The 27823-nt window shown below is 45.9% G+C and overlaps 1 protein-coding gene across 4 annotated transcripts in view; it reads left to right on the plus strand.

Moving 5' to 3' along the window:
• The window catches only part of tmem244 (transmembrane protein 244), a 121350-nt gene that overhangs the window by 35247 nt on the left and 58280 nt on the right, over positions 1 to 27823 (plus strand). For 3 of the 4 annotated variants that reach the window (XM_085997156.1, XM_085997153.1, XM_085997154.1), the window contains one exon: positions 10911 to 10955. The exons of the other annotated variant lie outside the window; for it this stretch is intronic. In XM_085997156.1, the coding sequence (XP_085853282.1) occupies positions 10911 to 10955 (45 nt within the window). The remainder of the gene's footprint in view (positions 1 to 10910; positions 10956 to 27823) is intronic. 4 annotated transcript variants of the gene reach the window in all.

Raw genomic sequence — 27823 nt, forward strand, 5'->3', positions numbered from 1 at the left:
TGAGTATGCCACTTGAAGTGTCTTTAGACGTTCGATGTTGCCCCTCATGAATTGGCCCTTCTTTTCTAGTTCATGCAGTAGTATAGAAATAGCCAAAGTGATATCCATCTTCCCAGCCTTTTTAGGCGCAACTTGTGTGGCAATAGTAATTAAGAAGACTTCAAAAAAGTGTAGCTTTGCAAATTGAATGCTTCAACAAAAAAACAGAGGGATAGAAGGAATGAAAGTGCACTAGTGCACAAATGCTTCCATCCAAAAAAAGTAAATTTCAACAGCTACAAAAACAATAGCAACCTTGCTTTAAGAATCATTCCAAAGCTAAGCAGGCCAATTTTGCTGTTATTCTTTATTGGCAATGCAAGCACTTGGAATTTACCTGAATTCATGACATTTGATGTGGAACTTCAAAAGTATATGGGATCCTGGGTTTTGTAAGTAGAGGCATAGAATACAAAAGCAAGGAAATTATGCTAAACCTTTATAAGTCACTGGTTAGGCCTCAGCTGGAGTATTGCGTCCCTTTCTGGGCACCACACTTTAGGAAGGACGTCAAGACCTTGGAAAGGGTGCAGAGGCGTTTACCAAAATGGTACCAGAGATGAGGGACTTCAGTTATGTGGAGAGACTGGAAAAGCTGGGATTGTTCTGCTTAGAGCAGAGAAGGTTAAAGGGAGAGTTAATTAAGGCGTTCAAAATTATGAGGGGTTTTGATAGAATAAATAAGGAGAAATTGTTTCTACTGGCTGGAGGGTCAGTAAACAGAGGGTACAGATTGAAGATAATTGGCAAAAGAACCAGAGGGGAAATGAGAAGCTTTTTAGGCAGTGAGTTGTTATGATCTGGAATGCACTGCCTGAAAGGGTGGGGAAGCAGATTCAACAGTAACTTTCAAAAGGGAACTGGATATATACTTGAAAAGGAAAAATTTGCAGGGTTATGGAAAAAGAGCAAGGAGTGGGACTAATCGGATAGCTCTTTCAACGAGCCGGCACAGGCACAGTGGGCTGAATGGACTTCTTCTGTGCAGTATGATTCTATGATTTTAATAATTATCCAATGCTAATGAAGCTTGCAGTTGCTGTAGTGAAGCCTCATTTCATGCCCCGAAATTACAGGTCACAAAATACCACCACAGAAAAATGGCCCCACACCCACCATCTGTAAGGGGCATTGCAAAATCAGGGCTTGCATCTTTTCTTCTTTATCTACTGCACCTAGCATCCTTAAATTTAAAGTGGTGATTCCATGATATGGCACTCCAAGCAGACCACTCACACCAATGATTTCCTAAGATGCACTCCTTAAGAATGGTGCTCTGCACTGGTGGATCAAGGGATCAGCCCGTTTTTTGTTGGTAAACTGTATGGGCTCTTATGAGGATATGTAACTCCCCAGATCTTCAGAAGACATGGGAATGACAACAATGATGACACAGTTCAGAAATGGCAGACCTCCAATTATTCTGAAGTACATCCTGAACTGCCCTGCCTGTGTGTGCATATTTCAAAGGGCAGGAATGTCTTCAATGGAATCAATTGGCTGGTGTTGTACATAGATATATAAAAAAACACTAAACCTATTTGCTGTCAGTCTACTAGTTCTATGCATACTTGAGATGTCCAATTAACATTCTGTGTAAACACAGTCCTCTCTCTCACTCATAGCTTCCTTACTGCTTCTGATTAGATCTGACCACTAGGCGACAGTATATTCATGCTGTTCAGAAAATGCATGTTTAAACATACTCACACTTCAACTGAGTTGTTCTGTGACCTACAAATATTAAAATATGAATTTGCAATTATTTGTAAAAAGCAATAAAAATAGCATTGTCATTGGCCATGATTTACAATTAAATATCAGTATTACTAATTACCTTCAGGACAAGTGAGGAATATATGCATGATAGGACTTTTCCAAGCACTCTTATTCCTTGATTTATATAATTAGGCAGAATCTTACAAATTATTGCTCCATGGGGGAGTTCTGTCCACCAGGAGCACATATTGGGAATTCTGGTGAGCATTTGTCAATGATTTTCCACCCATTAATCTAATGGGTCATATGCCAGGCTCTTATAGACAAGACCTTCAACTAATTGCCTGAGCTGTGCAATGAACTAACAGAATTGTAAAACCCCCCATGATGAGGAGGCTTAAATCGGCAAATTTGTGAATCGCGTCGCAAACACACCTACTTCTGTTGTAACCATGGCGGGGTTTGAGGTGGCCTGAGTAACCGGCTCTGGAAAGGCAAATCCATAATTATAATATGTAAATGAGGTTCCGTTCCTGGTATGTTGGCAGTGATTTAAATTTAACACTGGCCGCCTAGGTTTCAGAGGCTTGGGAAAACCAGCAGCTAAAGGGAGAGGGGAACAGTCGAATCCAGCAGGTAAATTATTTTTATAGAACTGCTGCCACCTGGCCCCTCAAGCAATTCTTCTGGCGAGATTGGCTAACCCACTCCCCACCCTCCCTCCCAATTGCTGGTCCAAACCTCCCAACCAAACCACGATTTTTCCTGGTCCTCCCTCCTTCCTGATTGTCAGTCTGACTCTCCCCCCCCCCACCCCGCCTGCTCCCACCAAACCGCAATTTTTTCTGGTCCAACCTCCCCCCTTCAAACCCGCGATGTTCCTCAGTTGCCGGGGACTGTCCCCAACACTGGCTAACTCTTCCCCTCCCTAATCTGGGGGCAATGGGGCCAATTTTCATGCTCCTGCTTCCACTCTGGCTGAGATCAGCAAACTCAGCATAGACCATGGAATGAACCCAGCAGCTCCAGACCAGAATGGCTCAGTTACTCACTCTATAAATTCATTGTTGCAGTGAGACAACACACAGGACTTGACTTTAGGAAACAATTCTGACAATGGCCCAGAAATTTGGGTCTCTACGGGTGAGTACGCATGGGGTACTCACTCGTAAACCCAATGGAAGTGCCGGTTTTGTGCATGCACTGCGCATGCATGGGAAACCGGCACTTCCATTCCCCTGAAAGAAGGGGTTCAGAGGTGGAACGCGTGCGCAGGAGAGGTAGCGCGTGCGCATCGAACTTACGTTTTTTTTGCAGGTTTTCCCGGGAGGGTAAGTCTCCAGAGGTTAGACATGTAAAAAGCAGTCGCAAGGCCTACTTTTTACAAGGTAAGTGGTGAATTAATTAAAATTAAAACATTTTTTCCACAGGTTTATTATTTTTAAATACTTTAAAGAAAGGTAAGTTTATTTTTAGCCCCGTTAGAAAATGTAATTAATTTTTTCAAAAATTTTAATTATTGTTTAAAATAGTTATTTCATGTAATTTATAGTTTACTAGCTGGAGTGCCCGGCAGTGCCAAGGGTTTTTTGAGGGCATGTTGTTGTTGGAAGAGAGAGAGAGAGAGACTGGGGGGAGAAGAGAGAGACTGAGGGGGAGAGAGCGACTGGGGGGAAGAGAGAGAAAGAGAGAGAGACTGGGGGGAAGAGAGAGAAAGAGAGAGAGACTGGGGGGAAGAGAGAGAGACTGGGAGGAAGAGAGAGAGAGAGAGACAGGGGAGTGAGAGAGAGAGAGACTGGGGGGAGAAGAGAGAGACGGGGGGAGAAGAGAGAGACGGGGGGGAGAAGAGAGAGACGGGGGGGAGAAGAGAGATGGGGGAAGAGAGAGAGAGAGAGAGAGAGACTGGGGGGAGAAGAGAGAGACGGGGGGAAGAGAGAGAGAGAGACTGCTGGATTTAGTTTGGGATTAGCCTGGAGAGAGAGGGGGGGAAGGAGCGCCTCAGGCCTGGCCCGATGGACCCCTGCGAAGGAAGGAAGGAAGAAGGCGAGCTCTCCCTCCCTCTCCCACCCCCTCACCCTTTCCCTCCCTCACCCTCTCTCTCTCCCTCCCCCTGCCTCTCCCTGCTTTACTCTCTCTCCCTCCCGCCCCTCTCCTCTCCCTCCCTGCCCCTCTCCTCCCCCTCCCTCCCCCTCTCCTCTCCCTCCCTCCCCCTCTCCTCTCCATCCCTCGCCCTCCCCCTCTCCTCTCCCTCCATCCCCCTCTCCTCTCCCTCCCTCCCCCTCTCTCTCCCTCACTCCCCCTCTCCCTCCCCCTCTCTCCCTCCCCCTGCTTTACTCTCTCTCCCTCCCTCCCCTCTCTCTCTCTCCCTCCCCTCTCCCTCTCTCCCTCCCCCTCCTCTCCCTCCCTCACCCTCTCCTCTCCCTCCCCCTCCCTCCCCCTCTCCTCTCCCTCCCCCTCCCGCCCCCTCTCCTCTCCCTCCCCCTCTCCTCTCCCTCCCCCTCTCCTCTCCCTCCCCCCTCTCCCTCCCCCCTCTCCCTCCCCCCTCTACTCTCCTTCCCCCCCTCTCCTCTCGCTCCCCCGTCTCTCCCTGATTTCCTCTCTCTCCCTCCCTCCCCCTCTCTCTCTCCCTTTCCTCAGAGCCCGGACGCGGTGACCCGAAGCCCCCGTGTGCAGATCAGCGCCTCAGGGCCGGCCGGTGCGCGGCCTAGCGCGTGAGGCCCAGCCAGACTCACCTTAGCTCAGGTCGTGCTCCGGGCCACCGCCGATGTTCACGCGTGCGCTGTCTCCCGCCCCGCCAGCCTTTACCAAGATGGCGACGATCGCGGGGCGGGACAGGCGGTGCCTAGCTCGGGCGTGGCTGGCGAGGACAGGCCGAGGCTTCGAGGCCTGAGGCCTGCAGGCAGCTCATCCACCGCCGAGGGGGGGAAAGCCCGAGTCCCCTTTGCAAAAGGATTTTTTTTCTTTTAAAACCAACTTTTTTTTTGCTGGAAATCTATATTTCAAAATAAACACACAGAAAGTGGGAAAAATAAATCAATAGTTAGGAATCAAGATGGCGGCCACTCACCTCAGCTCAGAAGGATTAGGCCCGCCCACACACGCAATGAAACACCCCCCATGATGCACCGATTGGTCAACCATCAGGTTAATCCCCTGTACGATTGGTCAACCATCACGTCACTCAATGCTAATGAGCGGAATTTTGATGTTTTTGGAACCTTTTTTGTATACTGTCCGAACAATTGTTGTCTGACCAAAAAGTAAATACGTCTATTAGACTCCCCTAATGATAAGCTTTCTTTTGATATAACATGCGTGTAGGTACACTCTATAACTTTTGAGTGTATAGCGGACAGACAGACAGACAGACAGACAGACAAACAGACAGGCAGACAAACCAACCACTTTAGATATATAGATTTTAAAAATGTGATTTAAATAAAAAATGTATTTGAGGTTTTAGTGATGTTTTGGGGCTTACAGTTTTTATCGGTTTGACAGGTCCTGTCAAACTTATGAATGAAGCATTCCCTGCTACCATTGGCTCTCCTTGGCCCATGTGATCCCAGGGGACGCATTGAACTAACTGTGCCCCTGGGATACGCAAGCACTGTGTGCCGGCAGTTGGAGGAGGCCCAGGATCGCAATTCCATGGGGGCCCACAGCTCAACGGCCGGCGCGCAAGGTAAGTGCAGGTTGGAGGCTTGCACCTGCGGGAAGCCTCCGACCCAAATTTCTGGGCCAATACCTTTTACATGACTGACTCATTCAGTACCTCTGTCTCTATGTTCATCATTGTACCTGGGATTTGGTTATTGATGTAACAAAAGAGTCTCACACATCAAGGAACTTTAAAGTAAGCTTTAAGCAACTTATAATTAAACTATATACAAGAGCGGTCTTCACCACGCCTCTAGGTGAAGCCCTTTTACCATACTGAGCAGTTCAGTATTTATACTAGTCCAAACACAGGAAGTGACGTATGCACAGGAAGTGATGTATGCACAGAGTTCACAGTTCACAGTTCACAGGAAGTGATGTGCACATAACTTCCCAGAAGTTATTATTATCACATTCTTCCCTCCTGCGAGATTAGAAGGCTGTGGTCTTCCTTTTATTCCGCAGCCGCCGAACGAGAAAGAGTCGCACCCGTTTGGGTTCCCGTCGTAGAGGGTCGCTGGTCCGCTTACATGCTGTTGGCCATTGGTCAGAGTCTGTGTGGCCTGGATTACCCTGTGAAGGGTCGGGGAGATCATGGCTTCGTGTACGAGTCCCAATAGGTGCAGAGTCGGTCTGTCTCTGTTCAGAGGGAGGTGCAGAGCTGGTCTGTGGCGGATCAATACTTTGGTGCACGGTACTGGGAGGGTCGCAAATTTGAGTGCGGGGTTCTACCGGCACCCAGCTAGTTGGTGTCAGATCAGGATCCTGGAGAGGGGTACCCGGTAGGTTCCAAGAGGCTCCTGGTAAAATACCATCACTCGATGTCCCACTAGGTCCTGGTGGGCAGGGAGCCAGATCCCGTAATGATACGGTAGATTCTCGGCCGTCGGGATATCGTATGTATGCATAGGTGGGGTTGGCATCGGTTAGTTCGACCTCGTCTACGAGAGGGTCATTTTTAGACGTCCGAACGTATCTTCGGAGTAGTACAGGTCCAGGAGTAGTTAGCCATGACGGGAGGGATGTCCCATAAGATGAGCGACGCTGGAATCCAAAGAACCGCTCATGAGGTGTAGTATTTGTGGCTGTAGAAAGAAGGGACCGTATAGAGTGCAATGCATCCAGAAGCACTGTTTCCCATTGCTGGCTTGGTAGGCCCCGAGATCTTAAAGCAAGATGTACGGAATTCCAGATGATACCGTTATACCTCTCCACCTGCCCATTTCCGATGGGATGATATGGCGTCGTTTTGCTTGTAGCAATTCCCCGTTCTGAGAGGTAGTCCTTGAGTTCCCTTGACATAATGGATGGACCCCGATCCGAGTGAATGTAAGCCGGCATGCCACAGAGAGAAAATACCTGCTCAAGGCAGCAGATTACTGTGGACGCCAGCATATTGGAGCAGGGGAAGGCAAACGGAAAACGTGAATATTCATCAATCATGGTGAGCAAATATGTGTTCCAAGTTGAAGAGGGTACTGGGCCCTTAAAATCAATGCTAAGTCGGTGCATCGGTTGGGTTGCGTGTATGAGCATACCATCTGAGGGGCGGAAGAACTGAGGTTTTAATTCTGCACAAAGCCGGCATTCTGAGCACATTTTCTTTACATCTCCAGTAGAAAAAGGGAGATTCCGTGATCGTACGAAATGTAGCATGCGCGTAACGCCAGGATGACACAATCCATTATGGACATCTATGAGAGTAGAGGACGATATAGTGGAGCAGAATGCTCGTGTGAGGGTATCCGGGGCCACATTCTCCTTGCCAGGTCGATAGTGAATGGTGTAACCAAAAGAGGCCAGTTCCATCCTCCAAAGCTGTATTTTATTATTCTTAATTTTGGTTCGTTTTCGATCATCGAGCATGAAGGCGACTGATCGCTGGTCCGTGATTAATGTAAAGTGCTGGCGAGCTAGGAAATGGTTCCACTTCCGTACCGCCTCTATGATGGCTGTGGCTTCCTTCTCAACCAGAGGATAATGTAGCTCGGCACCTTGCAAGGTCCTGGACATAAATGCTACAGGACGACTTTCCTGATTTAGAGTAGCCGAGATCGCCACCTCCGAGGCATCACATTCGACTATGAAAGGGAGATTCTCATCGATGGAGTGAAGAGCCGCTTTCTCCAACTGTTTTTTGAGAAGGTTAAAGGCTGCAACAGCCGCTGTTTCCAATGGAAATGACCGAGCATGCAGCAAGGGTTGGATATCGTCTGAAAAATGAGGAATCCATTTAGCGTAGTATGCAAACAGACCGAGAGCCCGACGTAAAGAAGCCGGATTCTTAGGTGACGGGAGCTCTTGGAGCGGGCGAAGTCTTTCTGGGTCTGGCTTAATGATACCATTGCCTACGCAGTAGCCAAGGATGTTGATGGTCAGTTGCGACTCAACAGATTTAGATTCATTCAAAGTTAAGTTACGGTGATGGAGGGCATCCCGAAATTTTTGGAGGTTGGCGTCGTGTTCCTGTTGATCGTGACCTGCAATAGTAATGTTATCAAGATAGGGAAAAGTGTCCCTTAAGTTTTCCTGCTTAACCAGGCCATCCATTGCACGTTGGAAGACAGCCACTCCATTAGTAACCCTGAATGGGAGGTGACGAAATTGGTACAGCCGTCCATTAGCCTCAAAGGCCGTGTACTGCTTATCTGAGACCTTCAAGGGTACCTGATGATAGGCACTTTTTAAATCGTAAGTTGAGAACACTTTGTATTCGGCCAGTTTATTAACCATATCATCAATGCGTGGCAATGGGTAGGCATCCAAGTCAGTATATTGATTGATGGTTTGCGAATAATCAATGCATAGTCGTTGTTTGCGAGGTTTTAGAGGGTTCTTGACGATGACGATTTGAGCCCGCCAGGGCGACGAACATGGTTCGATGATATCCTCTGCTAAAAGTCGAGAGATTTCAGCCTCAATAAAAGATTGGTCTTCCTGACTAAAACGCCACGATTTCGTTATTATTGGTTTGCATCGAGGAGGAATACTGGCAAATAATGAGGGTTCATCAAGTGAAGCTGCTGATAATGCACAAAACGGTAATTTAGACAGTATATTAGAAATAGTAAGTCCAGGTTTGGATCCGCCGAACTCAATGGTGAGTTTCTTATGCTGTTTTTGAAAATCCAGCCCTAAGATGAGATCACTACATAAGTCCTTGAGCACCGAAAGTCGGGTGGAGGGATACATGCGACCATTAAGTGTCATATCAATAATACAAAAGCCGGAGATTCTGGTATTAAGTGATGACTGAGCCATCGCAATTGCCTGGTCCGATGGGAAGATATGTAGTTTCAATTTTGCAACAATCTGTTCTCTAATGAAACTATCAGTACTTCCTGAGTCAATTAAGGCATCTAAGGTATGCCCATTAAGTGAAACTTTTGTAGCTGCATGAAACAGGTTCTGTGGGCAAGCAACTGTAATTGGTGTGGTTGCACAGAGAGTGGCTGAAACTCTAGGTGTGCTTCTTCGGGAGAGAGCTCGAGAGGAAGCTTGATAGGTCCTAGCCGGAGCATCTTGATAGGCCCTAATTGGGGCAGTTCGGTAGGCCTTAGCTGGATAGGCCCTCGTAGAGGCTCTTGATTGGCAAACTTTAGCAAAGTGTCCCTTTTTATCGCAATGACTGCAGATCGCATTGCGAGCAGGGCAGAATTTCCTAGGGTGAAAAGAATCTCCACAAAAGAAGCATTCCTTCCTAGATTGCCAAGAGGCTGCTAAAGTGGGGTCATACTCCTCTTCTTCATCAGAAGTATCATCAGGATTAGATTCCTCCATGATAGGGTTCACCTGAGGCCACTTGAATTGTCTGGTTGCAGTTACAGCAGCAGATCGAGATCTGGGCAGCTGATAGAGGTCTGCATTTTTCTTTGCCAAATCCAGAGAACAAGCCAGGTCAAAAGCCTTTTGTAGCTCAAGTGTTTTACTTTCCAGTAGACGCTGGCGTATACATGGAGAGGCAATCCCGCAGATGAAAGCATCACGAATCATTTCTTCGCGGTACAGCTCAGCCGAGGCTGCCTGAAAGTTACAATCTATGCTGAGCCTGCAAAGTTCTTGAAGGAATTCGTTAATCGATTCCCCTGGCCCTTGTCGGGCTGTGGCCAGTAGATGTCTAGCATAGACCTCATTTGCGGTCTTGGCATATAGTTTTTTAAGTGCCCGGATCACCTCATCGTAATTATCCCATTCATCAACATATTCAAACACTGTTGGGGTCACATAGTTGATAAGTATCCTCAGTTTAGTAGAAGCATTCACTTTACATTCATCAAGAAAATTCTCAAAAGTACGGTACCAATGCTTCCATACCCTGCCAGCTGCTGGTGCGTTTGGGTCCAAGTCCAGACGAGTAGGTTTAAGGATGTTTTCCATGATGGGTGGTTCCCTGGATCCTTAACTCCGAGTTTGTCCGAAGGTCTAGTATTTGTGAGTGTAAATACTAAGTTGCTTAAATTGATGTAACAAAAGAGTCTCACACATCAAGGAACTTTAAAGTAAGCTTTAAGCAACTTATAATTAAACTATATACAAGAGCGGTCTTCACCATGCCTCTAGGTGAAGCCCTTTTACCATACTGAGCAGTTCAGTATTTATACTAGTCCAAACACAGGAAGTGACGTATGCACAGGAAGTGATGTATGCACAGAGTTCACAGTTCACAGGAAGTGATGTGCACATAACTTCCCGGAAGTTATTATTATTATCACAGTTATCACCTTGGATTTCTTCATCAATTTACTTAAGCAAAGGCATTTTATCTGATTGGTGGATCTGTCCATTAATTAACTAGTGGCACGTATACACTGAGAAATAAAACATATTTGTAATGTATGTATGTGCATTAATATTTGTATGGACATAGGTGCAATGTTAGCATGGGTTCAATCAGTAAAATTGAATAGGGCGATGAAGTGATAATAAACTAATTATAAAAATAGTTAAAGGACTGTAACTATATCTTTCACCATATGGGCAGTAATCATTAACTTTGGGGTATATGACTTGCATTCATTATACCTGATTTTATGCTGCAATGGAGTTTGACTGAATTTCCACAGGCGTTACCTTGATCTCTTGCCATAACTTTGGTGGGAGGTCAGCAAAACCCCCAGAAAAACAAGGATAAATGGCCTTTTACACCACTGCTCTCAGCATTCTGATCCCCCACCGAAATTATGGTAAGAGATCAGAACATCCCCTGTTGAATTTCAGGGCCCATATATTTACTCATGTATCCGTGTGTATTGTGTTTCCCATTTCTATAATTTTACTAAATAAATTTGTGACTTAAAGTTGTTTAAAAGTAATATTTAATGAAATTAAACTTCACTGTTAGTATAAATTAAAAACAGATGTTCAAGGCAATGACTGAAAATACATTAAGGATTTATTGAAATTTATTTAGAGCTAATATTGATGCACTATTTTGCGAGTGGGCAGTTTGTAAGTGCCTAACTTTCATATATGTCACTTAATTTTTTTTCCAGTTATGGCTGAGTTTCCATTAGTATGGCAGTGGTGGTTGGCTCTAGGTAAGACTTCCGATTTTATGTATAAATGTTGTTCCAAGCATTATATGAAATTACTAAATCTTTCAATTTGCTTCACCTTCCCTGGCTAAAACTGGTCATATCTGCACACATTGGGGATTGCACCTGGGACCTTCTTAGTCTATTTAATTCAAAAGTATACCACCTGCACACACATTCTCCAGCCACAGCACTAAAGTGGCGATTTCTCATTAGGCTGAACTCCTGGGATTTTCTGGGTTGACTCTAATGAATAAATACTTTGTAAGTTCTCAGCCCATATTCAGCCTGGTGCTGGGACCTCATAAAGGGGGGGCATGATAGCTGCTAAAATTGAAAGGGATACTGTCACTTGTAGGTAAGTGACCATATACAGGGGGAAAAGTTACTGTTGTAAATATTTCAAAAGTATATTTCAACCTTTCCAAGGGGCAAGAAAGTGTCTAGTAAAAAAACATGGAGGCACGTGAAGGAGTGGCACAGTGCCTGAACCCATGTTTGATGGATGACAATGCAGAAGTTCTGCTGCATGAGTTGAGTGCGAAGAAAGTTGCCCTGCTTGGCAATCCTGACCTCCCTTCTCAGAGTACAGCAGTGCAACATGCCTGGCAGGGGGTGACAGCCAGGGCCAATACTGTGTACACTCCCTGCAACACCTGAAAGAGCAAATTTGGAAGAAGGTGGCATACCTTAAGGAATCTGCCAAGGTACGAATACCCACTAGTACCATTTGCCAGATAGATACCACAAAGTGTTGCCTACTAACCTGTTCCACATTTACTATTGGCCCATGCCAAGCTTACAAAGAACCTTACAGGTCTTTCATTGACTTATCAGGCACACTCATGCTGCAGCATATATTTAAGCTGCATCTTACAACTGAAACCCTTGGAACAGTCGCATCTTCAAAGGGTTTCAGATATCAACTGTTCTAACACAACCTAGCTGAATGATGGTAACACACAAGATGGATTGTAGGAGGACTACGTAGCTGCTGTCAACGACCCCTCTACTTCGGAAATGCAGCAGTGCGGTGAAATTGGACAGCCGTGTCATGCTGTGGTTGCTGTTCAATGGGAAAGGAGATGAAAGTGCTGTTCATGCTGATCAATGTATCAAACACCTGTGGGCAGCACAGTGTCTCGAAAATCTCTTCTGTTGAATCATACAGGGAGAGCAATGATAGTGTCCTTCAAAGGTGTCTACTTTCTTTCAGCGAAAAACAAATCTAATCTGAAAAATAAAAATCACTGACAAAACTTGGAAAACAGATGAAAAAACCTGCAGAGTTAAATAAATTATTTGATAATCTGACTGAACATAAATTCTACAGTTGTGATATCTTACACTTACCTTAATTAAAATAAATTAAAAGCCCAATTGTTAATTTAATACAATGGCAACAGCATTTACTTTATAACAGCCACAACAATAGAACTAACAAGTCAAAGCTTCTAAATATATGAAGTTAATCTTCATTTAAAAATAACAAAATAATGAAAAGCCCAGTCATTGGCACCTCCCATGATCATTTAAACAAAGTCTAATAATTTACAAATATACAAGGAAAATCATGTTTAGAAAGGACATTTCAGAAAATAAAAAAAGCTATGGCATTGAAGTGTAAAATCTAAACAATAAAGTAGAATGATCAAAAAATTGCAACTTGAAAGAAATGAGCAAAATAGCTTAGCAGCAAAACCAGTCAAATTGCTTATGAGTATACACACACACAAAACATGAACTATTGGACTCTGCTTGTTTTTGCTTGTGTAATGTTGAGACCTGTTGATAATTTTTTTATGGTGTATTGTGGGTGGGGAAAGCGAGATTGGAAAACTGCTTTCACTCATGCAGCTGATATTAAAAAAGATGGGCAAATATGGTAGACTATTGTTTGGCAGCTGAATGAAAAAGGCAAAGATTATTATTGTAAGACACGGCCCTTTATGGTATCCCGGTCTGACAGTTACTTAGAGTTCGGACCCGAACCGGAATGAAGACAAAATGAGTCAAAGATTTCAGGGTAACTACTTCTTTACTTAAAATCAATCAAGTTAACAAGCAAGCATAAAATCAAGTTTACACGCAAGCATAAGCTTCAACAAGCAAGCATAAGCATACATACGTACTAACACCAGCAAGTGACCAGTTCGCCGGTGACTAGCAGACCCTTCTTTCTGTGCGACGGGCCAAGTCGCCTGACTCACTGCAGCCGCCCCCAAACATTCTCTGACTGTGTCCTTTATACCCAAAACTTGGCAGGCCTCCCAATGCATACGTGTCTCAGACCATGTTGGCTATTGTTCAATCATTGGTATTTCTTCTGTCTCAGACCACGTTGGCTATTGTTCAATCATTGGTGTTTCTTCTGTCTCAGACCACATTGGCTATTGTTCAATCATTGGTATTTCTTCTACTTATCTGTACACAAGGCCACTTGCGCCATATCTGAAGGGGTTGCAGAAGTTCCTCATTGTTCAATCAGCTTAAAGGTTTGTTTTGCAGAACTCTCGAGGTCCTGTCTGATGAGGTTGCAGAAGTTAACTAAGTCTGTAGACACTGGGCTGCTTATGCCATGTCTAAAAGGGTTGTCGTTGTTGTACGTGTCTTCACACTGTTCCCTTTGGGGAACTGTATGAAGTGGTGGAAGGATTTCTGGCCATGTTAACGCTCCTTCTGTGACCGTAACCATCTTCATACCAGCCATTAGGGTGGTTAGTCCTATGGCGGGAGGGTTTTACGGGCTCCCACAACCAATACGAGAGCGGGGGGGGCACCCACACCCACGGACGCAAGTATCCCGCTGGATGTCAACCCAGAATTTAGAGCTGGAGCTCCGACTCCACTTGCCGGGACTGTCTGGAGCGGGGTTCGAAACCCTACACCTTCTGGCCCAGCAGCGGGGATGCTACCGCTATGCCAAAGGCCCACTCCTCTAAAAGGGTTACAGAAGTTAACTAAATCTGTTTAAAGGTTTGTTTGCAGAACTCTCGAAGCATGCTGGTGTAGGAACTGGGGTTCCTAGCCGAAGAATTGAGATCGACTCAGAAAATCAAAAACAATAAAATTTAATGAACAAACGAAGCTGTACAGGAAACTGTAGGGTACAATGCAAATAGGTCTGGTCTGCTTGAAAGCCTCTCTGGAAACTGCTAGAAGGTTCCGAGTTCAACTGCTAGCAGGTTCCGAGCTCAACTGCTAGCAGGTTCCGAGCTCAACTGCTAGAAGGTTCCGAGCTCTACTGCTAGAAGGTTCCAAGCTCTGACTTCATGACGTCATCACGTTCTTCCCGCTGTTGAGAGATCACGTGATGGACGGCATGACGTCATCACGCGGAGTACAGGAAAGAAGCCCTAGTACAGTTAACAGATACATTAAAGGTGCAGCCCCCAGCTGTACTACATTGCTGTAAAAGGAATTATATACAATTGTCCGTAATCCTCTGGTGGTTCCGCCACATGCGCCCCACCCCAGAATTGCTTTTAACAGAGAAGGTAAGGTGAGAAGGGGGTCTGACGAGTCTGTCCGACCGACTGCGATACCCCGGCAGCTGGAATGGAGCGCTAGAAGACAAACTGGCCGTTTGCTGTGGTTGAGATGATGCCGCAGGCGGAGGAGAAGAAGAGGTCGGCTGTGGTCGACCCAGTGAGGTGGGCACTGGCGACTCGGCGGATGACTGTGGCTGTACTGGACCGGCAGTCGACGGTGGACGACCACGACGAGGCGGCTGAGCGGTGACGACTGGTTCGCTCAGATCCAGATGCGCCGGTTTCAACCGGTCGATGGAGATGTGGTCAGGCTTACCGCCGACGTTGACTGTGAAGGACTTGTCACCTGACGAGCTGACACGGAACGGACCTGTGTAAGGCGGTTTGAGCGGATTTTTGCGAGTATCCTGCCGAATGAACACGTATTCTGCACTCTTAAGATCCACCGGGACATGGGAGCGCTGCAGGTCATGATGCGATGTAGGCACTGGGATGAAATTCTTAGCCGCTTCCTGGTGGCTGACGAGCTGCTGAGCTGGGGACCAGGGTTCCGTGTGAGGAGGAAGAAACTCGCCAGGCACTCTGAGTGGTTGGCCGTAAACCAGCTCTGCTGGAGAAGAATGCAGGTCGTCCTTAGGCGCTGTGCGAAGACCTAGCAGCACCCAAGGGAGCCTGTCCACCCAACTAGGCCCACGGAGACTAGCACGCAGTGCGGCTTTAAGGGACCTGTGGAATCTTTCACACAGACCGTTTGCCTGTGGATGGTAGGCGGTGGTACGATGAAGCTTGGTGCCCAAACCTTGAGCTACGGTGTTCCAAAGCTCAGAGGTAAATTGAGGCCCCCGGTCGGAGGAGATGTCAGCCGGTACCCCCGAACCGAGCTACCCACGACGAGATGAAGGCTCTGGAGACGTCTGCTGCTGTGGTGGCAACCAAAGGAATTGCCACTGGCCACCTGGTGGTGCGGTCTACCACGGTGAGGAGGTGAGTGTACCCGCGAGAGGAAGGGAGAGGACCAACCAGGTCCACGTGCACATGGTCGAATCGACGCTCCGGAACCGGAAAAGTGGCGACTGGGGCCTTAACATGGCGTTGTATCTTGGACTTCTGGCAACTCACGCAGGTATTGGTCCAGTTACAGACGTCGAAATGCATGCCCTTCCAGACGAATTTCTTTGCCACGAGTCATTGTGACGCTCTCATGCCAGGGTGTGACAACCCATGGATAGTGTCGAAAATTCTCCTGCGCCATTCGACTGGAACGATTGGACGTGGGACGCCCATCAAGATGTCACACAGGAGTGTGGTCCCTGCGGCCTGGAAACTGACATCAGCCACTTGTAAGCTGCAAGGTGCGGTCCAGTATGCCTGCACTTCAGGGTCTGCCTTCTGTTCTTTTGCCAAACCAACATAGTCAACTCCCAGGTGTACTGCGTGGAGCTGGGCGCGGGAGAGACAATCCGCCACCAGGTTGTCTTTGCCCGAGACATGTTGTATGTCGTTTGTAAATTCAGATATGCACGTAAGATGACGTTGTTGCCGTGCCGACCATGGTTCCGCTGTCTTGGCCATCGCAAAAGTAAGTGGCTTGTGGTCTACAAAAGCCGTGAATGGGCATCCTTCCAGTAGGAAACGAAAATGGCGGATGGCCAGAAACAATGCCAACAACTCCCTATCAAAAGTACTATACTTGCGTTCGTTCTTCCGCAATTGGCGGCTGAAGAAAGCCAGTGGTTGCCATGTGCCATCGACCCACTGCTCCTGCACTGCCCCGATGGCATAATCAGATGCGTCGGTGGTAAGGGCAATGGTTGCGCCCGGAAGGGGATGTGCCAACATGGTCGCAGCAGCCAAAGCGTTCTTAGTGTCGAGGAAAGCCTGGTCCATCTGGGGTGTCCAATCGATCGGGTCTTTGCCCGATTTACCTCTGAGGGCCTCGTACAAAGGTTGCATCAACAATGTCGCCTTGGGGACGAACCGATGATAAAAATTGACCATTCCCAGAAATTCCTGGAGGGCCCTGACGGTCTGAGGAAGAGGGAACGAGGTGACTGCTTCCACCTTCGTGGCCAGCGGGACGGCGCCTTCTGAGGTGATTCTGTGTCCCAGGAAATCAATGCTGTGCAACCCAAACTGGCACTTGGCCGGGTTGATAATAAGGCCATGTTGGCTGAGACGAGAAAAAAGGGTATGCAAGTGCGTAATGTGTTCTTTCGTGCTGTTACTGGCAATAAGTATGTCGTCTAGGTAAACGAAGATGAACGGCAGATCGCGCAACACGGATTCCATGAGACGTTGGAAGGCTTGTGCTGCATTCTTCAGCCCAAACGGCATACGAAGGAACTCAAAGAGCCCAAAAGGTGTGATGACGGCAGTTTTGGGGATGTCCTGAGGATGCACGGGCACTTGATGATAGCCTCGGACGAGGTCTACTTTGGAAAAGATGGAATTCCCTGCCAGATGGGCCAAAAAATCCTGAATGTGAGGAATTGGGTACCGATCCGGTGTGGTAGCCTCATTCAGGCGTCTGTAGTCGCCGCATGGTCGCCATCCGCCGCCCGGCTTAGGAACAATATGTAATGGCGAGGACCAAGGACTATTCGAACGTCGAATAATACCCAGGCGTTCCATTGTATGGAACTCCGCCTTGGTGGCCACGAGTTTACTGGGTTCCAGCCTTCGAGCTCTCGCATAAACGGGGGATCCTGTCGTGGTAATGTGGTGCGTCACACCGTGCCTCACGACTGAAGAAGAAAATGTGGGCCTGGTGAGCTCAGAGAACTCACTGAGAAGACGAGAGAACTCATTTGGAGATGGGACTGCACAGGCAACTGACCAAGACATCGCGGTGCTTCGGTGGCAGGGGACCGAGTGAAAAGTGGAGGCACTGATTAGCCGGCAGTGTCGGATGTCAACGAGAATCCCATTTGCGCAGAAGAAATCTGCCTCTAGGATGGCCTGTGAGACTTTCGCCGTGATGAACTCCCAAACAAAACGTTGGCTGCCAAAACTCAAGTGGACCCTACGCTTTCCAAACGTGCGAATGGCCGCACCATTGGCTGCCTCGAGGGGGGGACCTTGACCGCTGGATTGAAGATCTAGCTTCGACGCTGGTAGGATACTGCACTGGGAGCCAGTATCACAGGGAAAACGTCGCCCTGACAGGGAGTCTGTAATGTATAGGAGTTTCCCTGCAGACCCAACGGCCATCGCAACTCCGGCGCGTCCCTTAGGCCTTATTGATCTTCTCAGAAACCGCTGGTTTGAGGTAGTTTTCTTTTTTGGTGAGAAACTGCAGGGCGGACGGCAATTTCTGGCCTTCGCGCCGAAACGAGCGTGGTATGCACACCAGCCTGCAGGAGGAGGAGTCGGATTCGCTCTTGTGGGGGATGGGCGCCTCGTGGCTGCACAAGATTGTTGTGAGACGGTGAATATTTTATCCGCTTCCGCGGCGAGCTCAGCACAATCCGTGATCGCGGAATTGGCCAAGGCCATCTGTACTGGCTCTGGTAGTTGACAGAGAAACAGCTTGCAGAACAGAAAACATTGTGATTCCGAGCCCAAAAGCGTGAGCATTTGGCTCATGAGCTCTGAGGGTTTTGAGTCCTCGAGGCCGGGCATGGAGATAAGTCTGCGAGCGCACTCCGACTTGGACAGACCGAAAATCTGCAGTAAACGTGCTTTTAAAGCTTCGTACTTGCCATCGTTCGGTGGACTCTCGAGGAGGCTGATGACCCGCGAGGCCATGGCGCTGTCGAGGGCAGAGACCACGTAATAATAACGGGTCGAATCCGCTGCTACTCCCCGGATTGCAAATTTTGCTTCCGCCTGGAAAAACCACGCGGCCGGTTGTTGCTCCCAAAATTGCGGCAGTTTGAGGGTGACGGCGTTCGTGTCCATGATGTAACTTCAACGAAAATTGTTCGAAGAAATCGGGGTCACCAATGTGGGAACTGGGGTTCCTAGCCGAAGAATTGAGATCGACTCAGAAAATCAAAAACAATAAAATTTAATGAACAAACGAAGCTGTACAGGAAATTGTAGGATACAATGCAAATAGGTCTGGTCTGCTTGAAAGCCTCTCTGGAAACTGCTAGAAGGTTCCGAGCTCAAATGCTAGCAGGTTCCAAGCTCAACTGCTAGCAGGTTCCGAGCTCAACTGCTAGAAGGTTCCGAGCTCTGACTTCATGACGTCATCACGTTCTTCCCGCTGTTGAGAGATCACGTGACGGACGGCATGACGTCATCACGCGGAGTACAGGAAAGAAGCCCTAGTACAGTTAACAGATACATTAAAGGTGCAGCCCCCAGCTGTACTACATTGCTGTAAAAGGAATTATATACAATTGTCCGTAATCCTCTGGTGGTTCCGCCACACTGGTACATTAAATTCAGCCAAATCACACGAACAGCGAATTATATCTTACTGAGTCCACCATCAAGTGGCTGTGTGCCCGAACCTTTGGGTCACAGGCACTTACTCTTCTTCGTTGTTTTCTTCTACCCGTGTTTTCTGTAGCAACTTGACCAATCTTGCTGCTTGCGTCGTCTGCTGCTGCTGCAAGTTTTTATCAGCAGGTATACCACAATCCTTAAATGATTTCTGACCGCCGTTATGGACTTGTCTAAGCTGGCCAAATCAAAGCTATTAGTGAGTGAGGTCCCAGTGTTAAAAATAGTTGCTGCAGTATTTACCAGGCTTCGCTGTCTTTGCTATGACTTCTCGGGGTAGCATTGCCTTCATCATTTCCCCAATGGGCCCAGTATCATTGCCAATCAACCCATCCCCATGACTAACGTGGTACAATGATTCCAATTCCGATTTGTCCAACGTTTCACTGGTCCTTTCCCAAAGCTCCTCTATCAATTCCCGCATCAATTTTTCATACAACCATTTTGTCTTGGGCTTCTAGGCATTCTGGCTTCCATCAGATTCAACATCACCGGTACTACCTCGTGGTGTATGTCATGGTACAATACCATTCGGGTTGGGATTACCACTAGCCCGTAAAGGGATAATTACAAGTCTTAGCCCTTTTCGGGCTACCCCAGATCAGGCATATTCCCCAGACGTTCACCTTCAACTAAAGTTAGAGATAGCCAAATTCTATAAGACGCTTAAATTGGTCTAAAGATTCAGGCCATCTCTCCCTAAAGGAAAGGGATGACTGAAGACTTATGTTATGTTCATAAATAAATAGACGTTTTCATTATGAACAGCTAGCTTGAGCTAGTCATTTATTCAGCCATGTGGACTAGTGTATAGGCATCCATCTTGACTACTGCCTTGTGGGTAGCCCACTGTTAAACATACAGCTCCACCTAGTGTACCATTCTAGAATGACATGTTACTGATCATTACATCCCCCTTCCTTAGAGGTTAAACAAAATCAATATCAATCAATATCAATCAATCATAATGACATAAACATCTTCACAACAGTCAACACATTTTCAAAGCTTTACTTTATGAACTCTAAGCTTTTCATTCTTTTATTATAGTTTTCTTTATACTCAAAGATTAAGTCTTTCAGGCTTTTTTACTTCACATGTGGATCTTCTCAGCACAAGTAGGTCTGATGTGTTTTCATGAGAGCCTGTATGTGTGTCTGTGTTAGATTGTTCTGGTGGTGAGTCACAAGATTCAGTTGCGGCATTGTCATCGATTTGCTCTTGAATAGTTTCTTGTGTTTTCAGGAGTGAACGGCGGTTCCTCCTGAGAATCTGTCCTTCCTCAGTTCTAACAGTGTATGACCTTGGTCCTACTTCCTCAAGAACTGTAGCTTTCCTGTTCCATGCATCTGGATCCTCAATCCTGACAACATCATCCCTTGTCAATGGTTTCAGAGTTTTGGATGACTTGTCATAGTGTGATTTCTGTTTCAGCTTTAACAGTTGAAGTCTCTGTCTCAGTTCCTTACTCTGCTTTTCTTTTGCACAGCAGGGTAGCATGGTGCGCAACTCCATTAGGAGTTCAGCAGGTGAAGAACCACAGTCTAAAGGGGAGGCTCGGTAGTTCAGCAGGGCGAGATAAGGATCAGACTTGCTTTCTGTTGCTTTCTTCAGTAGCTGTTTGAGAACTTGAACACCTTTCTCTGCCTTACCATTCGACTGAGCATACAGAGGACTGGATGTGATGTTTTGAAAGTCATAATGTGCTGCAAACTGTTGCCACTCCTTACAGTTGAAGCACGGACCATTGTCACTAACGGCAATCCTGGGAATTCCATGTCTGGCGAAGATGGATTTAACATGCATTATGACACTGCTTGCTGATGTGCTTGAGAACAGCGCCATCTCAGGATAGTTAGAATAGTAGGCAATCACTATTAGATAGTCTTTACCATTCAAATGAAAAAGGTCCATACCAACCTTTTGCCATGGTGCTGTTGGTATGTCAGCTACTATCATTGGTTCCTTTGCTTGTTTGTTTTGGTGTTTCTGACATGTCTCACATATGCCTATCATGTTCTCAATGTCCTTATTTATGCCAGGCCAATAAACAGTGTCTCTTGCTCTCCTTTTGCATTTTTTAATTCTGAGGTGTCCCTCATGAATCCTTTTGAGCATATCTTTACGTAGAGCCTGTGGAATGACTATTCTGTTCTGTTTTAGTAATAGTCCACTTGCGACACTCAACTCTGACCTAATGTGATAGTAGTTTGGACAGGAACCTTTTGGCCAATCATGATGAATGTTCTCTATTACTGTTTGTAACACTGTATCTTTTACTGTTTCTTCTGCTATTTGCTTTGATTTTGTGTCTGACACGGGCAGCGCAGCAGTGACCATACTCACATGAACATCCACGTCTTCCTCAGTAGAGCTCACATGACTCATTGTAGGTGCTCAGGATAGTGCATCTGCTAACACTATGTGTTTGCCTGGTGTGTAGATCAGTTCAATGTCATATCTTTGCAGCTTCATCATGAGTCGTTGAAACCTTGGAGACATCTCATTCAGATTTTTTTTATGATGGCAACCAGTGGGCAGTGGTCTGTCTCAACTGTGAAGGTGGGAAGTCCATGTATGTAGCCATGGAACTTTTCTAGTCCAACTACCAAGCCGAGACATTCCTTTTTAATCTGGGCGTATCAACACTCATAGTCAGTCATAGACCTGGAGGCATAGGCAACAGGCTTCCAATCTTCACCCTCTGCTTGTAGCAAGACCGCGCCTAGGCCATCTTTTGATGCATCCGTTGACACTTTGAATCTCTTTGTTGGGTCAAAGAAGGTGAGTACAGGTGTGGTTGTCAGCACTGTTTTGAGGTTTATCCACTCTTGTTCATGTCTTTCTGTCCATGTGAACTCATTTGTTTTATGTAGCAGTTCTCGCAGACAGGCTGTCTTGGCTGACAAGTTAGGAGTGAACTTTCCAATTAAGTTTATCATCCCCATGATGCGTGGCACTCCTTTTTTGTCAGTGGGTCGGGGCATTTTGAGTATGGCATTTACTTTTTCCATATCTGGCTCTATTCCTTTACCAGATAGATTATCTCCTAGGAAAGTGACTTCCTGGACACCAAACTGACACTTGGCTTTGTTGAGCTTCAGTCCATTCCGGCGTATGCTCTGTAGCACTTTAGTCAGTCTCTCATTGTGTTCTTTCAGTGTGGAGCCCCAGATGATGATGTCATCAACATAGACCCAAACTCCTTCCAGACCTTCAATTATGTATTCCATCGCTCTATGAAAGATTTCAGATGCAGATATTATCCCAAAAGGCATTCTGAGGAAACAAATGGTGTGTTGAAGGTACAGTATTTGGTGCTCTCTTCATCCAGTTTTAGTTGCCAAAATCCTTGTGAGGCATTGAGCTTTGTGAAGTATCTGGCACCTGACATTTCACTGGTGATTTCTTCTCGCTTGGGAACCTGGTAGTGTTCACGTTTTATGTTTGCATTTAAGTCCTTTGGATCCATGCATACTCTTAGATCATTGTTCTTTTTCTTTACACATACCATGGAGTTAACCCAGTCTGTTGGCTCTTCGACTTTCCTGATGACTCCTAGTGTGGTCATTCTGTCCAGTTCTTTCTTGAGCCGGTCACGCAGGGGTGCTGGAACTCTCCGTGGAGCATGTACCACTGGCTGAGCATCCTCCTTTAGCTGGATCTTGTAAGTGAATGGTAGAACTCCAAATCCTTTGAACACATCCTGGAAATTACTCACTACAGAATCCACTGAGTCATCTGGTCTGCTTATGGCACAGTTTATACGGTAGACTCTCTTGACCAGTTCTAAGTCCTCGCAAGCTTTGTCACCTAGTAGTGAATCAAGTCCTTCAGCCACAACAGAAAACATGAGATGATGCACTTTGTCTTTGACTGTCACTTTAAGTCTGCATACACCTAAGCTATCTATTTTCTGTCCATTATAGTTCTTCAGTAGTACTGACTTTTTCTGTATTTGGGCTTTTCTTTCATATTTTTAATGTCACTCATACTGATTAAGTTTGCTCTTGCCCCAGTGTCTAGTTTCAATGTAACTAATGCTCCATTTACCTGCAGTGGCATCATCCATTTGTCCTCTTTTACTGCATTAATTTTATGTTCAGCATTGTCCATTCCTGAGGGCTGCACATTTTCTGTATCCTTTTCTATATTGTCACATGACACCATTCCTACAAAAAATGTCTCACTTAAATCAGTGTCCTCAATCACATTGACTTGTTGCCCTTTCTTTGTTTTTACTTTTGAAAAGCATTGTTTGGCGAAGTGATTCTTTCCATTACATTTTGTGCACATTTTTCCAAACGCTGGGCATTGTCTTGACTGGTGCTGGTAACCACAGCCTTTACAATTAAAAATGTCATCCTCCAATTTCTGTTCTGTTCTGCCCACGTTTCTTCCCCTTGTAGGACACAGCACCAACAGCAGCACAGTCACTCATTACAGTCGCATTATTATTAATTTCACTGAAAGTCTTTGCGTGCTTTTGAGCTAGCTCACTGGCATGGCATATTTTCACAGCATTCTCCAATGTTAATTCGGTTTCTCTCAACAGACGTTCCCTGACCTTTTTATCATGAATACCAAACACAATCTGGCCACGAATCATGGATGATTTCAGTTCAGAGAAATTACATGTCTATGCTTTCAGTTTCAGTTCGGTCACAAAGCTATCAAAATTCTCATTTTGCTGCTGTCTCCATGAATGGAACACGTACCTCTCATAGGTCTCGTTCTTTTTGGGAGAACAATGTGTATCAAACGTCTTTAGCACATCGTCCATTTTTTCTCTGTCCTCCTCTTGATCAAATACAAACGTATTAAATACCTCTATCACCTGCGGGCCTGCAACCGTAAGCAGTATCGCTATTTTCCTTGTGTCTGGTATCGTACCGAACCCGATGGCAGCAATATAGAATTCGAATTGTTGTTTGAAAGTCCGCCAATTGCAGTTGACATTCCCCGTGAGTTTCAAACCCTCTGGTGGCTTCAAATTCTCCATGTCGCGTTTCACAATATTCAGCAGATATTACCACTCCTGGTACCATGTTATGTTCATAAATAAATAGACATTTTCATTATGAACAGCTAGCTTGAGCTAGTCATTTATTCAGCCATGTGGACTAGTGTACAGGCATCCATCTTGACTACTGCCTTGTGGGTAGCCCACTCTTAACATACAGCTCCACCTAGTGTACCATTCTAGAATGACATGTTACTGATCATTACACTTATGCCCTTGTGAGCTTCTTTTACAAGCTGTTCTCGTTTGTGGCTCGGGGGTAATTCTCGGTTTCCTTTGGGCAACTTAACTAGTACAATACCCATAGGGGTTTCTGAGTAAAAGTACTTTGGTGGACATTCTGGTGGACTCTCTGTTATTGGGTCTAATAGCTGAATCAGTTCCTCATCCTGATTAGCTGCCTGTTCTCAGAAGAGTCACAGAAACGCCACAGTGCAGATAGAGGCCATTTCGGCCCATCGAGCCTGCACCGACACATATCCCACCCGATCCCCGTAACCCCTACACCAACACATATCCCACCCTATCCCCGTAACCCCACGTATTTAATCCCCCTAACACTAAGGGTCAATTTATGATAGCCAATCAACCTAACCCGCACATCTTTGGACTGTGGGAGGAAACCGGAGCACCCGGAGGAAACCCACGCAAACACGGGGAGAATGTGCAAACTCCACACAGACAGTCGCCCGAGGCCGGATTCGAACCCGGGTCCCTGGCGCTGTGAGGCAACAGTGCTAACCACTATGCCACCGTTCTGCCCTAGTGATTACACTAACATTGGCAGGCCCCTCTCGAGGGGGTGCCATGCAGACCGAATGTTTCACTTGTTCGTCTGCAAGGCTGTTTCCTTTTGAGTGCACTGCCCAGTGGTATGCCTGTTTACATGAATCACCTGACAATTCTGTTTCTCTGTCCTCGAACGGAGAATTTCTTCCCACAGTGTGGGCTTAATAAGGTCTGCTTTCTTTAAAACATACCATAATGCTGCGGTTTCAGCATGTTGCGCTGTCTTATGGCCAAAGGGTATAGGCAGTAATTCTTCTGGATAAAAAAATAGGAATCTCAAAAAGTCCCTACTATTATCCCCATCCCAGCTGAGGATTGTTGGGGTGTTTCTTTTTTAATCGTCATTAGTTGTCTCAGGTGTTGAGCATTCCAATCTTGGCAATAGGTTTCCAATTTATCAAGGTTAGTTTTAATCCAGCAGGTTTTTTCCTGGCTGGTGTTTCCTGGTCTACCACACATTGTGTAGATAGAGCTCAGGTTTACTTGTCCTAGGGGTGCAATTTGTGGTTGCTGGGGTTGGTTTACTAGACCATTGATCATTGCGCCTCCAGCATTTAGATAACAGTGAGCTAGTGCCTGTCGGCATTGATTTATAATGGATTCTCAGCTGTCTCTAGTTTTCTCTGACTAATCTTTTCTTTGACTAATCTACTGGAATTTTTTGAGGATGTAACTGGTAAAATAGATAAGGGAGAACCAGTGGATGTGGTGTATTTGGACTTTCAGAAGGCTTTTGATAAGGTCCCACATAAGAGATTAGCGTGTAAAGTTAAGGCACATGGGATTGGGGGCAAGGTATTGACTTGGATAGAGAACTGGCTGGCAGACAGAAAGCAAAGAGTTGGAATAAACGGGTCTTTTTCTGAGTGGCAGGCAGTGACTAGTGGGGTACCGCAGGGATCGGTCCTTGGACCCCAGCTATTCACAATATATATTAATGATCTAGACAAGGAACTAGATGTAATATCTCCAAATTTGCAGACGACACAAAGCTGGGTGGGCGTGTGTGCTGTGAGGAGGATGCCGAGAAGCTCCAGGATGATTTGGACAGGTTAGGTGATTGGGCAAAAGCATGGCAGATGTAATATAATGTGGATAAATGTGAGGTTATCCGCTTTGGTGGCAAAAACAGGAAGGCAGATTATTATCTGAATGGCAATAGATTGGGAGAAGGAGAAGTGCAACGAGACCTGGGTGTCCTTGTGCACCAATCGCTGAAGGTAAGCATGCAGGTGCAGCAGGCAGTTAAGAAGGCAAATGGTATGTTGGCCTTCGTAGCGAGAGCGTTTGAGTACAGGAACAAGGATGTCTTGCTGCAGTTTTACAGGGCCTTGGTGAGACCACATCTTGAGTATTGTGTACAGTTCTGGTCGTCTTATCTGAGGAAGGATGTTCTTGCCATGGAAGGAGTTCAGCAAAGATTCACCAGGCTGATACCTGGGATGGCACGAATGACGTATGAGGAGAGATTGGGACGATTGGGCTTGTACTCGCTGGAGTTTAGAAGAATGAGAGGGGATCTCATTGAAACTTATAAAATTCTGACAGGACTGGACAGACTAGATGCAGGAAGGATGTTCCCGATGGTCGGGAGTCCAGAACCAGGGGTCACAGTCTAAGGATAAAGGGTAGGCCATTTAGGACAGAAATGAGGAGGAATTTCTTCACCCAGAGAGTGGTGAACCTGTGGAATTCCCTACCACAGAAGGCAGTAGAAGCCAATTCATTAAATATATTCAAGAAGGAATTGGATATATTTCTTAAGGCTAATGGGATCCAGGGGTATTGGGAGAAAGCAGGGACCGGGTACTGAAATTGGATGATCAGCCATGATCTTATTGAATGGCGGAGCAGGCTCGAGGGGCCGAATGGCCTACTCCTGCTCCTATCTTCTATGTTTCTATGTTTTTATATTTCTCGAAGATTGTTGTAATTTATTTCATCATGAGTTTGCCACCTTAACCGGAATCCATGGCCCCCAGGAGCATAGACTGCTCCGGGTCCTGCTATTCGGCCATGGTTGCCACCACCTTGGTTTTTTTTTCCACCGTTCATTAGGCCTCCCAATTGTGCAGGTGTGCACCTTATCATTAAGGAATTTAGTGGATTTGGAGTATTTGTTTGATTACCCCACAGGATATTCTGTATCCCCTGGTTCTGGTGATCAACATTAATCGTGCCATGAGCTCTAATGGCTCCTTTGGCATCAAAGTCTTCTATTTCAAAAATTATCACTTAGTTTTGTGGAGGTATAGGGATAGGATTATTTCCCCTAATAAAGCAATCATTTAAATTTTCTAATAAAAAAACTTGGCCAATTCCGACAGGGTTTGCCATTTCGTCAAGACCTAACCTCGGTTATGCTTTAATATTTCGTCAAGACCTAACCTCGGTTAGGGTTTAATATGAACTTTATAAGAATCTTCTAGACCTCAATGGTATTTTGAGGGAGTTCTGATTTAAGTTCTACAAAGCCTGATCAGGGTCTTGTCGTCTCTAGAGACTTAAAACTGGGTCTTAGAACCAATGTCAGTAAAACACTACTTCTATACTTAACAATCTACAAGATGGATATAGTTATAAATATAAGTATAGGTTCTGCATCAACTCGTTAACAGATTTGTTGGGCACCAACTGAAGGGATAATTACAAGTCCTAGCCCTTTTTCGGCTACCCCAGATCAGGCGTATTCCCCAGACGTTCACCTTCAACTAAAGTTAGAGATAGCCGAATTCTATAAGATGCTTAAATGGGTCTAAAGGTTCAGGCTATCTTTCCCTAAAGGAAAGGAATGACTGAAGATGTTACCATCCTCCGGATAGCACTTTTAATAAGTATAACTAGACTGTAACCTTCCGGATATTATGAGGGTCCGGAATAACCCCCAGAATTCTGCAACTCCTTACAAAAGAGTGTACAGAAATTGGGTTCACGAGATTGATACAGAAATACTCTGTGAGACAATTCTAAAAATATATAGATTTATTTAAGAGCTGACATTCATTTAACAGCTGTTGATTCAATCACAACTTTTACAGTTCAAAATACAATTAGCTTACACAATCTTATTCTCAGAGATCCTTATTCTCAAATCTTAACTTCGTTACATTTCCACA

This window comes from Somniosus microcephalus, chromosome 9, assembly GCF_052327205.1.
Source record: "Somniosus microcephalus isolate GS21.2 chromosome 9, FLI_Smic_1.0, whole genome shotgun sequence".
Lineage (NCBI taxonomy): Eukaryota > Metazoa > Chordata > Chondrichthyes > Squaliformes > Somniosidae > Somniosus > Somniosus microcephalus.